Below are 12,980 nucleotides of genomic sequence, written 5' to 3'. Positions count from 1 at the left end.
TATCCATTTTGAGTTGATTTTTGTGTATGGTGTAAGATAAAGGTCTAATTTCATTGTTTTACATGTGGAAATCCAGTTTTCCCAGCATCACTTGTTGAAGAGACTATCCTTTCCCCATTGGGTCCACTTGGTGCTTTTGTTGAAAATTAGCTGACCATGTATGCTTGGGTTTATTTCTAGGCTCTCTATTCTATTCCACTGGTCTATGTGTTTGTTTTTATGCCAGCACTGTACTGTTTTGATTACTATATATAACTTTGTAATATAATTTGAAATCATGAAGCATGTTGCCTCCTACCCCTACCCACCCCCCTTTTTTTTTGTTTTGAGATGGAGACTTGCTCTGTCACCCAGGCTGGAGTGAAGTGGCGCAATCTCGGCTCACTGCACCCTCTGCCTCCTAGGTTCCAGCTAATCTCCTGCCTTAGCCTCCCAAGTAGCTGGGATTAAAGGCATGCGCCACCATGCCCAGCTGATTTTTGTATTTTTAGTAAAGATGGGGTTTCACTGTGTTGGCCAGGCTGGTCTCGAACTCCTAGCCTCAAGTGATCCTCCCACCTAGGCCTCCCAAAGTGCTGGGATTACAGGCATGAACCACCGCACCCGGCCTTCATTTTGTTTTTCTTTAACATTGATTGCTTTGGCTATGCGGGATCTTTGGTGATTCCATATGAATTGGTTTACATTTTTAATATCTGTTTTTCCATTGTAGGTTTGAAATTTTTTCTGTTTTTCCCATTTGTTAATTATGTAATTAGTTGTATTAACAAAGCAATACATTTCTGTTGTCAAAATCAAACACTGTATTAAAGTATAGAAAGAGTGAAGTTCCTTTTTCATTTTCTACCTACTCCTATCTCACCCCCTTTCTCAAGGCAAACACTGTTAAAAGTTTAGACCTTCCCTCATGAATTTGCAAATAAACATCTATACTTATAAAGATATGGAAGATGGAATTATTTTCTACATTGATAAGTTCATACTACAAATATTAAGTAAGTTACTTACCCCATTTAGTAGTATTTCAAGACTTTTCCCTGCATTCATTTCTATAGATCTAAGAAGTTATTTCAAACCTGATTCATTTCTACTTTCTCAAATCGCTTGATTTTTCTGAAAAATTCATTTCTCATTATTTCTGTATCCTTCAGCACCTCCACCCACCCACCACATTATTCTGGTCTGATCATAAAACATAGACTAGCCTAGAATGTGTTGAGTGTGCCTGGCCTACCTACCGCTGCCCCATCTTCCTCTTTCAGAACTGGCTGGGCTATACCAAGAAGAGAGCACCCATTGGCTTCCATCGGGTTGTCGAAATTTTGCACAAGAACAATGCCCCTGTGCAGGTAATGGTTCCTAAAGAGAGTTGGGTACAGGATATTCTCGGATACCTAACTTTAAGCCTCTTACTGGTCAGTGATGGGAAACCCGATCTGCCCTTGTTTTCCTTTAAAGGCAGCACAATGGTTGCAATAGGCCTCAAGATAGAAAAGGCCAGGGATTGAAATTCTCTCCCTTTCTCCCCTTTAGAAACAATTCCAAACTGTCCTCTCTGAGTAGCATCTACTATGTTAGCCCAAGTGGAATATTGAGGTACCGTTCAAATGATAGAGAAGCAGAACTCGTGGAGAAAAGACATCAGGGAAAAAGGAGCAGAGCACTGGATCAGATCTAGAGCACTGTCATTGCTGGCGTGTGTATCTGGCTCTAGGATCAGGAGAAGTGCGCTCTTTCCTGCTTACTGAGGCAGCATGGAAGTACTATGTAGCATTACCTCATTCCCATTGCAGAACTAGTCCTTTGGTTGATGACGGGAATTGTAAACATTCGCTGTTGAACTCTTTTGCCGTCTTCAGGACTTTCTTTTGTACCTTGTATAGCTCTGTGCCTTATGGGTCTTTGAATCATTAATCGGAAGTACCTCTTCGCACAGATATTACAGGAGTATGTCAATCTGGTGGAAGATGTGGACACAAAGTTGAACTTAGCCACTAAGTTCAAGTGCCATGATGTCGTCATTGATGTGAGTCCCCAAGAAATGGGAGTCCTCCGTTAGATCCTCAGTGGCGGGGGTGCAGTGGTGGGGATTATAATATTCTCTGTTCAAGATCCTGAGGTGCTACCACCAGTTTTGACTGAATGAACAGAATAATCTGGCAAGAGTTCGTTTGGAGACCAGCATTCCTGTGTTATTTTCCCAGCCCTCTGACTAGTTTCTCTGTGTTTTTATAAACTTGTCATACTTAGAGAATTCATAGAACTAAATCAAGCTACATAAGCTGTGTAGTCTTCTCTCCAACATGGAGTTCTGTAGGCATTGGACCCCACTGTCATCCCACTATAGCCTCTCAGCCTCTCTTTGAGCCTTGGGTCAAAGTGATAATGACAAAAAGAAATAAGCCCTCATGTGGGCACAGTAGCACACACCTGTAGTTCCAGCTACTCAGGAGCCTGAGGAGAGAGGATTGCTTGAGCCCAGGAGTTTGAGACCATCCTGGGCAAAAAGAACCCTGTACAGAAGGCTGATTGGAGGTTCGTATTGTTTGTTTTGATGCACAGACCTGCCGGGACCTGAAGGATCGTCAACAGTTGCTAGCATACAGGAGTAAGGTAGATAAAGGATCAGCAGAGGAGGAGAAGATTGATGCTCTTCTCAGCAGCTCGGTGAGCAGCTACAGTTTATCCCTCCAGCAGGCTCAGGAGACAGTTCACAAAACAGTACCAAGTATATGTTCCCAAGGCCTGGAAGGATTGCAGTTGGCTAATCCACATGGATGTAAGGCTCTCCTCTGGCCACAATGTCAAAAGCACTGCTTTGAATAGCAGAAATTACTCCTAAGATGCGGTATGATAGGGGGGTAATCTGGGGACCTCAAGCTAAGACTCAACTGTAATACTCTGATAATAGTTAAACCTAGCAGGTAGGAGAAACTAAATATTGAAAGTATGAAAACATGTTTCAGATTCAGAATATCCAAACTGTATGGTCTCATGGGGATGGATGGGACCTACCTGTTGAAAATCTTATTTTTCAATAAGAAATAGATGTTAACTATCTGGGTGAAATAGATGTTAACTATCTGGGGAGCACAGCTGGTTCATCTCTCACAGCATGAAATTACTGAGCTTTTTGTTAATATGAAAGTTAGTTCCCTGTTAGGTATTTTGGGACCTACCTTAGAGTCAAATGACCAAAATTAGGCTTGTAAAATACAAAATAGGTGTTTAATGCATCTTTGAATAAATGAACTCCCCCACATATTTTTAAAAATTTCTCAACATCCCCTACCTCCCGATCTGATTCTACTTTTTCTTTTCCTTACATTATCTAGCTATGGGCCTTGTTTTGTTGCATTTTCTCTGCCTTGCTATAGGGATAAGTGAAAACTGATCATACACCTTCATTGTTTCCTCTTTCCACAGCAAATTCGATGGAAGAATTAAGTGGCATTGACTACCCTGAAACCTGCCTCATTTCCTCCTTTCCTGCCTGTGAAAGTAGAGAGAGCTCCTCTTTGAGAGAGCTGCAGCATCACATCGCTTGAGCCCATTATCAACAGGCAGTGCCAGCTACTCTTGACACAGATAACTTCTGACTGAACTTCTGTCCAAGGAACATCATCTGAGGATTGAGATCTAAAGCTTTGACTCATAAGAATGATTCTCTTCACCTGGTGCTCATATGAAGGTGGGAGTGATTTCTAGATTGGGCCCCTACTGGGTAAGATCTCACTTGGTCTGAGAAAAGTGACTGCTCCAGAAAGGAAGAAGTACAGGTGTCATAGGGTGACCACTCCATTCCACTCAGCTAATTATGATCCAGGACTTGGTGCTGGACATTGGCAGTTCTGCTCTGAATGAAGTCAGAACAGAACCAAAATGGCCTCAGGAAGGAATGCCAGTGTTTCCCAAGACCTGCTGGAGATGCACTCACACCAGACTGCACAGACCCCTCCACATTATGCCACACATTGCCTAGACGTTGTGTTTCCTCAGCCATTTCCCCTCTGCTGCCCAGTTTACTCTGTCCAAAACCCTAAGGTTCTTCTCTCACTTGAACACAGATGACCTTGCTTGGGTGATGAGACATCCCCTTTATCTCTTCCTCTACTGCTAGCCCAGACCTGTCACTTTCTAAGAAGCTCAGATGCAGCAGTGCTGGAGAGCTCTCTCTTTATGCAAAAATCTCATTTCACCAGGAGCTTTCAAAAGTTTCACCTGGGCTAAACTCAGCAGCATTTCTGTTAGGATATTTAGATGGAGGTTTTATTTTCACACTTGGATTCTTCCTTTGTACCAATATTTGCCTCCTTTTCTGTGACTGAACTGGGTTTTTCTGACATGCGTAGACTCCTAATAAAAGTATTTCTTCCTTGGTGCCTTCTCTCCTGCTCCTGGTGGTTTTGTGCAGAATTATGAAATAATTGCTCAGGATCTTAGGATTATTACAAGTCTTCCTCAATGACTGCATTCAGCAGCCTGTCAGCACATGTCAGGTTATAGGGTAACAGTGCTATGGCAAAGCAGGGCTATGTGGTTAACAGAAGCCTGACTTTTTCCAACTCTACCACTAACTAGTTATGTGATGCTGGGTGAGTCCCTTTCTTTCTCTGGATTCATTAGATAATCTAAAATTTTATAGAGTTTGTTTGTTTGTGAGACGGAGTCTCGCTCTGTCACCCAGGCTGGAGTGCAGTGGCGCTCTCAGCTCACTGCAACCTCCACCTCCCAGGTTCAGATGATTCTCCTGCCTCAGCCTCCCGAGTAGCTGGGATTACAGGTGCCTGCCACCACGCCCAACTAATTTTTGTATTTTTAGTAGAGACGGGGTTTCACCATGTTGGCCAGGCTGGTATTGAACTCCTGACCTCAGGTGATCCTCCTGCCTTGGCCTCCCAAAGTGTTGGGATTACAGGCATGAGCCACCACACCCGGCCTGTTTTTAAATAGACATGGTCTTGCTCTGTCACCCTCATGGCTCACTGCAGCCTTGACATCCCAGATTCAAGCAATCTTCCTGCTTCAGCCTCCTGAGGAGCTGGGACTACAGGCATGTGCCACCACACCCAGCTAACATTTTGTAGAGTTCTGTGTTCCTGTGACTGTGGAGTGGGTGAAGTCACAGAAAGAAAAGAGAAGATGCTCTTACAGAGGCGCATACCATGCTTTAAGGCAATATGGTTCTCAACTGGAGGCAGTTTTGCCCCTCAAGAGACATTTGGCAATGTTCGAAGTTGCTTTCTGTTGCCACACTAGGAGTGCTACTGGCATCCAGTGGGTAGAGGTCAGGGATGCTGCTAAATGTCCTACAATCCACGGGACACCCCACAACAAAGAATTATCCTGCCCAAATGTTAGTAACACCAGTGTTAAGAAACTCTGCTTTAAGGGGATCAGACTCCAGCTTTTGCTTCTCCACTTTGCAATTCCAGGTAACCTCATGTTTAGTTCCTTTCTTGATCATCCTTCCTGCTATTGAAGAAACAAGAGTTTAATTTACTAGATTGTACTAAAATTATTGGTTCATCTTCAAACAAATAGTGGTTACTTTATTACCTAGTATATTGGTTAGGGTTCATTTAGAGAAGCAGAACCATTGGGCATATATATGCATTATCTAATCTAATCTATATATGCAGTTTGTTAGAGACATTTGACCTTTCTCTGACCTGTTAGAGAAATTGGATGAGAAGTACTGAGGAGTAGAGCCTGTCTTTTCTGTTTGAGTACTTCCACTCAAGTATGGCAGCTGGAGGGTCTGATTAAGGTAGTTGTCTTCATGTCCAGTGGTAGAGCTTGAAATCCATAGGGAAGGCCGTGAACAAGGGAAGATCATTATAAAGTGAGTGAGCAGGGACTAGGACCCATGTCAGTTCTCACAGCCCCCAACCTTCATGAAGTGGGTGTCCTGCTGCTGGAAAAGCTAGTGGCCTTTGTCATGGAACCGAAAAACACCCAGCCCAGGAGTGAGCAACTGAAGGAGGAACCAGGGAAGATGTAGCAGTTACAGGTCCAACTGTTGCCCCTCACCAGCAAGGTACCCAGCAGATAAACAGCAACATGTGTGAACTACAAAAGTACTTCCTCTGATTATGCACACTGAAACACAAGTTGGTTACTGTTCATTTCCACCCTCCTGGTCTTGCACAGAAATATCTCCGGTGGTCCACCTTAACCAGAAACATACAGGGAAGGGAATTCTGGAAATTGCAGTTCAGCCTAGCCAAGGTGACATGATACAAAACAGTAACAACTGATGCCTACTTTTGAGAATGCATAAGTAAAGGATAGGCCTAGAATTCATGTCTGTACAACTTGTATGCTGCATTGGTCATACTGATCTAGGAGGTTTTGAGCTTCTTTTTCCTTTGGAGCAGGAAGCATTACTTGGCAACATTAGGATGACCTACTGACTGTTTTGGTGTAAGGAAGTGTTTCTTGGGTTTGATGAGAACTTCCATGCCCCACATTTCAAGTGTAGAGGCTTTGCTTTTGTTTTATGTTACTTTTTTTTTTTTGAGATGGTGTCTCGTTCTGTCGCTGAGGCTGGAGTGCAGTGGCACAATCTCTGCTCAGTGCAACCAACCTCCACCTCCTAGGTTCACGCAGTTCTCCTGCCGCAGCCTCCTGAGTAGCCAAGATTACAGGCATGTGCTATCACACCTGGCTAATTTTTGTATTTTTAGTAGAGACGGGGTTTCACCGTGTTGACCAGGCTGGTCTCGAACTCCTGACCTCAAGTGATCCACCTCTTTCAGTCTCCCAAAGTACTGGGATTATAGGCATGAGCCACTGTGCCGGGGTGAGACTTTGCTTTTAAAGAGATTATGTCACATAACAGCCTTCCTATAAAAGGGATTAGAGAAGCCAGACACAAAAGGTCACATACTGTATGATTCCATTTATATAAAATATCTGGAATAGGTAAATCCATCCAGACAGAAAGCAGACTGGTGGTTCCAGAGGCTGAGGGTGGGGAGGGATATGGAGTAACTGCTTGATGGGTGTAGGCTTTCCTTTTGGGAATATGAAAGTATTTTGGAACTACATAGAGGTGGTGGCACAACATTCTGAATGTATTGATGAATTGTTCACTTTAAAATGGCTAATTTTATGTTATGTGGGTTTCACCTGAAAAAATTTTTATTGGTTTCTTGAACACAAAAAGGAGTTGTAAACTAACTCAAGTAGTGCTAAGATCTGTAGGATATTCTAGTCTGCAAAAAAAAACCTAGAAATCCAGAATCTTCTTTTGGGAAAAGGAGGGTCTCATACTGCTCTAGTGTGGTACTCCTAGAAGTAGTGGAAGGGACTCATGTCCTGATATTCAGCTCAGGAAAACCTCTAAGTGGGGCTGGCCCCTTTAAGACTCAGAGACTGTAATCTGGTAGTTAAGGAGTCATAATCACAAGTTTCTTGGGTAATTCTCCTTAGAAATGTAGTTCTTACCCTCCAGGATCAGAAGTACTGAGGAGCAGAGCCAATCTTCTCTGTTTGGTGATAGATATATGTAGATGGGTTTATATGACTTTGAGTTTAGTTTATAAAATCTAGATGTCCCTGTCCTAGACAGAGGACAGTGATATTTAGTTTGGGTTCTTTTCTACGCTGTGGAGAACAGAGTTCAGTGAAAGGGAAGCATTTCTTTGAAATGTGGTTCTATGTGTTCAGTCCTATTTCCAAAACGCAGGAGGGAATGGAAGGGAAAACGTCCTGGCTCAAGAATACCTGTAAAACTCAATTGCTGTTGTAAATTCATCTGCCAAAAACAGTGCCTGTAACCCGTGTGGAGAAACAACACTTTGGGTTTCTGTACAGATTTTTCATGAGTCCAGGATTCATGGGCAGCCAGTGATTAGGAATTCTCAAACACTCACACTCTAGAGTGTGAATTCAAGAGAGGTGAATTCCAAGTTCAGAATTTGGGAGTAGAGAGTTGCTGAAGCCCACCAGCGTGAGTGCTTGTGACCTGGGCACACATACCATCATACACACACCTCCTACATAGACCCTTCTTCTACCAGGACAGGGAGCCAAACTGATTAGTATCTATCACTGCAGGAAATAGTGGCTTGGAAATGGACATGCTCCAGGACCTTGAGTCCCTGCAGTTTGAGTATGGGGTTCCAGAGGAAGATCGTATCTGGCTGTATTTGCAGGGCCGTTCTCGGGGACTGATGATAGAAGCTTGTGCCCATGCAACCTTCTTCTGCAAACTATTATATAATTTGAGGTAAGCTGAGTATCCAAATTGAGGAAGTTGGACAAGAATCTCACTGCTGAGAATTCAAATGTCTTACATTTTTTTTATATCGGAGGGTAAGTTTGGCTGGTGGATTGTCATCCTATCTTTTCCAACCCAGAGTCAATGACTCCTGGTCTGAAAGGACGGGAAAATCTATACCAGGGTCCCCTAGCTGTGGTTACATAATAAAGCATGGACTAGTAGTGATTACCTTTTAGTGGATGGATTGATTAAATGATCATTTGTTCATCCATTCACTCACTCATCATTACCACCAGCTTGCCCTCCACAGTTGCTAATGTCTAGCCATTCCTTATCTATTGGCAAGGAGTGCAAGTGGAATCAGTTCTTTCTTTTGGGGCTGAGGTAATAGTGGAATGCTCCGTTACAGGAAGGCTACCCAGGCCTTCACAGGTCCTGTGCCAATGACTTCCTTGAAACCAGGAATATTGATTTGCAGAAAAGCTCTCAGTCCAGTCTTGATTCTGATATCAATATGGCTTCAGACACTTAAATAGGAAATGTGTGTGAAGCATGTACCTATAATTAGGCTCCAGAATTCTGCAACTCCAGGTCACTCTGGGAGTATATGTCACCTCCTCACTCTACTTCTTAGTTTTTTTCTGAAGTTAGATTAATTCCTGGATGGTGGGACCAGATTTGAATTAAACATGTTTATAGATACAGCATATGTCCAAGGAGGCAGGCTGCTCAGTGAATTTATCGATTGGCTTACTGATAAGGATGCATAAACCTATTGGTGGTACTCAATATGACTGGTGAGGAAACAATACATGAAACTTGCAGGTGGCATTTTATATTTCGAAGGATCAGGCACTAAGAGAAAGTGCTCTTTCAACCAGGAGAGAAGGCTTAAATAGAGTGTGACTTGTGTTGCTTAGAAGCAAAATCCAGAGCTTTAAGACACTGGTTTTTACAGAAATACAGAACAAATATAAGGCTCTCATATAGCAATGAAAGTATACCTTATGTATTCAGAAGTCTGACTTTGTTAATCTTGGGCCAAGGAAACACATCCAGCACCAACAGTAAGTGGACCTCTGAAAATAGTGGTCTGAAATCTTCATCCTTAGTTTCTCAGTTCTGTTCCTTTTTGTTTTATTGTTTAAATTTGTACCCTGAATGAACAGTTTTGTTTTTATAAACCATTTATGTTTATAAGTCATAACCTTCTTAAAAAGCCAAGTTATCTGGTTTCTCAAGTCTGCAGATTTGAAATAGCAAACTAGAAAGAGTGGGTGTATCATAGGAAAGGAATGCACTCACATCTAATAGCAATAAAAATTGACAGCTGTCTCAGACAGTGGTATCATTGACAGTGGCATCAGTAAGATGAAGAAATAGGAAGCTCCAGACTTTGTAACCTTGAGACACTAACTTAACAATATATGGTCCAAAAGCCTTTATGAAAACTCCAGCAAGCACTTAAGAAATTGTAGTGCCCCGGAGAGGTACAAATCCAAGAATAGCTGCATTTACAGGGGTAAGAAAAGCCATTGCAGTTCACCTAAGATACTCCTTTCCTCAAGCCAGCCTCAGGTGAGCAGGAGAAAATGCCTAATTTGTGGCTTCTCCCTTGGAGGGAAAAAGAAAAATGGAATGTTTGTCCACTGTTCTACCTTTTGGGGGGCTGTCTAAGGGATTGGTTTCTGTCTCACATGACTTGGAGCATCGATGAGGAACCAACATATTTTGGATGAAAACAAAGGATCACTCAGTGACTTGTTGCAGTACAGAGAACCTGCAGTACTGCAGATAGATACCAGAGTGAGGAAAAGATTATGAGTCCCTGCAATAGAAACAGGCAAAACTCTTTAATTGGGAAATTCCAAACCCCGGCCCAGAGAAGACTCATTCCTGGAAAGATTTGACAGGCCCCAGAATCTCTAGTTGGGCTGATTGGGAAAGATCTTCCCCTGTATGGTGCCAGTCTGTACAGATTGGGAGAGACCTGACTGTTCTTTCAAAAGCCCAAATCCAGCAAAAAATAAAAAGGCAATATTGCTCAAACATAGGAACAAACTACTGCAGAAACCAGCCCTAAAGAAACAGATCTATGAGATGCCTAACACAGAATTCAAAATAATAATCTTAAAGAGGCTCAGTGAGCTACAAGACACGGAAAAACAACTAGGCCAGGCACAGTTTACAGATTAATTTGTAATTACAGGCCTGTAATCCCAGCAATTTGGGATGCTGAGGTGGGAGGGTTATTTGAGCCCAGGAGTTTGAGACCAGCCTGGGCAACATAGTGAGACCCTGTCTCTATGAAAAAAAAAAAAGTGATGAAATCAGGAAAACAATACATGAATAAAATAATATCATAAAGAGAAACAACCAAAATTTGGAGCTGGAGAGCACAATAATTGAATTGAAACAACTCACTAGAGTGGTTCAACATTAGACTTGATCACACAGAAGAAAGAATCAGCAAACTTGAAGAGCAATTATTTGAAATTATCAAATCAGAAGAGCAAAAGGAAAATTAAGAAAAGTGAAGAAAATCTAGAGGACTTACGGGATACTATCAAGTGGGTCAATATATGCCTTATGGGAATGTCAGAAGGAGAAGAGAGACAGAGCAAGGTGCAAAGAGCTTATTTGAAGGAATAATGGCCAAAAACATCCCAGATCTGAGGAAGGAAATGGACATCCAAAATCAAGAAGTTCAGAGGACTCCAATTTGGATGAACCCAAGGAGGACTACACAGAGACACATTATAATCAAACCATCAAAAGTCAAAGGCAAAGAATACTGAAAACTGCAAAGAAAAAGCAACTTATCACACACAAGGGAGTTCCCAGAAGACTATCAGTGGCTTCTCAGCAGAAACATTACAGGCCAGAGGGAGTGCTTGATATATTCAAAGTGCTAAAAGGGGAAAGAAAAAAAAAAACCTGTCAACCAAGAATACTATATCTGGCAAACCTGTGCTTCAAAAATTAAGGAGAAGCTGGGCACAGTGGCTCATGGCTGTAATCCCAGTACTTTGGGAGGCCGAGGTGGGCAGATCACCTGAGGTCAGGAGTTCAAGGCCAGCCTGGCCAACATGGTGAAACTCTATCTCTACTAAAAATAAAAAAATTAGCTGGGCGTGGTGGTGGGCACCTGTAATCCCAGATACTTGGGAGGCTGAGGCAGGAGTATTGCTTGAACCCAGGGAGGCAGAGGTTGCAGTGAGCTGAGATTGCACCACTACACTTCAGCCTGGGTGACAAGAGCGAAACTCCATCTCAAGGGAAAAAAAAAAAAAAAGGAGAAAGAAAGAGCTTCCCAGATAAACAATAACAACAAAAAACCTCATCACTTCTGGACCTGCCTTACAACTAATGCTGAAGGGAATCCTTAAGTTGAAATGAAAACATGCTAGTCAACAACACAAAAGTATACAAAAATAAAAAGCTCTCTGACAAAGGTGAATATATAGCCATATACATAATACTGTGATGGGTGGTACATAAATCATTTTTAATTGTGGTATAGGATTTAAAGATAAAAGCTGGCCAACTGTGATGGCTCACACCTATAATCCCAGCACTTTGGGAGGCCAAGGCAGGAGAATTGCTTGGGCTTAGGTGTTTGAGACTAGCCTGGGCAACACAGGGAGACAACATCTCTTAAAAAAAAAAATTAGCTGGGCATAGTGGCACACACCTGTGGTCTCAGGTATTTGGTAGTCTGATGTGGGAGGATCACTTGAGCCTCGAAAGTTGAGGCTGCAGTGAGCCATGATCATGTCACTGCACTCCAACCTGGGTGACAGAGTGAGACCCTGTCTCATAAAAAGATAAATAAAAAATATATATGTAAATAATATAGAAATAATAAAATGTAGAAAGTAAAATTATAACTATCAATAAGTATAAATATAAATAAATAATAAAAATTAAAAATAGGCTTGGCACGGTAGCTTACGCCTGTAATCCAGCACTTTGGGAGGCTGAGGCAGGCAGATCGCTTGATTCCAGAAGTTCGAGACCAACCTAGGCAATGTGGTAAAATCCTGTCTCTACTAGAAATAACAAAATTAGCCAAGTATGGTGGTATGTGCCTGTACTCCCAGCTACCTGGGAGGCTGAGGCGGGAGGATCACCTGAGCCCAGGAGATCAAGGCTGAAGTGAGCTGTGTTCACGCCACTGCACTCTAGCTTGGGCCACAGGGTGAGACCCTGTCTCAAAAATAAAAATACTGAAAAAAAACTATTACTATAAAACCATGCTAATGGATAAAAAATATCCAAAAGATATAATTCGTGAGATAAATAACAAAAAGCAGAGGCAGGAAAAGATGAAGTAGAGTTTTTGTATATGATTGATGTTATCTTAAAATAGGTTGTTACAACTATTTTTATGATTTTTATGCAATTTCCTATGGTAACTACAAAGAAAATATCAACAGAAAAAAAGAAAATAATATAATTACAAAAAAAAAAACCCAAGTAGGCCGGGCGCGGTGGCTCAAGCCTGTAATCCCAGCACTTTGGGAGGCCGAGACGGGCGGATCACGAGGTCAGGAGTTCGAGACCATCCTGGCTAACACGGTGAAACCCCGTCTCTACTAAAAAATACAAAAAACTAGCCGGGCGAGGTGGCGGGCGCCTGTAGTCCCGGCTACTCGGGAGGCTGAGGCAGGAGAATGGCGTAAAAACCCGGGAGGCAGAGCTTGCAGTGAGCTGAGATCCGGCCACTGCACTCCAGCCTGGGCGACAC

At 42.4% G+C, this 12,980-nt stretch overlaps 2 protein-coding genes across 7 annotated transcripts in view; both read left to right on the top strand.

Moving 5' to 3' along the window:
* Nucleotides 1-4,387, top strand: part of VIPAS39 (VPS33B interacting protein, apical-basolateral polarity regulator, spe-39 homolog) — a 32,124-nt gene extending 27,737 nt beyond the window's left edge. For 3 of the 5 annotated variants that reach the window (XM_005561894.4, XM_045396811.2, XM_045396810.2), the window contains 4 exons: nucleotides 1,263-1,349; nucleotides 1,937-2,026; nucleotides 2,563-2,667; nucleotides 3,427-4,387. In XM_005561894.4, coding sequence (XP_005561951.1) covers nucleotides 1,263-1,349; nucleotides 1,937-2,026; nucleotides 2,563-2,667; nucleotides 3,427-3,447 — 303 coding nt within the window. In that variant the 3' untranslated portion in view covers nucleotides 3,448-4,387. The remainder of the gene's footprint in view (nucleotides 1-1,262; nucleotides 1,350-1,936; nucleotides 2,027-2,562; nucleotides 2,668-3,426) is intronic. The other 2 variants (XM_073997959.1, XM_045396812.2) reach the window with 1 other exon arrangement.
* Nucleotides 4,388-7,955: 3,568 nt separating this feature from the next.
* NOXRED1 (NADP dependent oxidoreductase domain containing 1) overlaps nucleotides 7,956-12,980 on the top strand; it is a 30,518-nt gene continuing 25,493 nt past the window's right edge. For both annotated transcript variants that reach the window (XR_012416041.1, XM_005561896.5), the window contains exon 1: nucleotides 7,956-8,236. Coding sequence is in view for 1 of the 2 variants with exons in the window: in XM_005561896.5 (XP_005561953.2) it covers nucleotides 8,082-8,236 (155 nt within the window). In the remaining variant the exon portion in view is untranslated. The remainder of the gene's footprint in view (nucleotides 8,237-12,980) is intronic.

This window comes from Macaca fascicularis, chromosome 7, assembly GCF_037993035.2.
Source record: "Macaca fascicularis isolate 582-1 chromosome 7, T2T-MFA8v1.1".
In the NCBI taxonomy this organism is placed as follows: Eukaryota; Metazoa; Chordata; class Mammalia; order Primates; family Cercopithecidae; genus Macaca; species Macaca fascicularis.
Note: the sequence above shows the minus strand (reverse complement) of the source record. Positions and strands in the feature narration are given on the sequence as shown.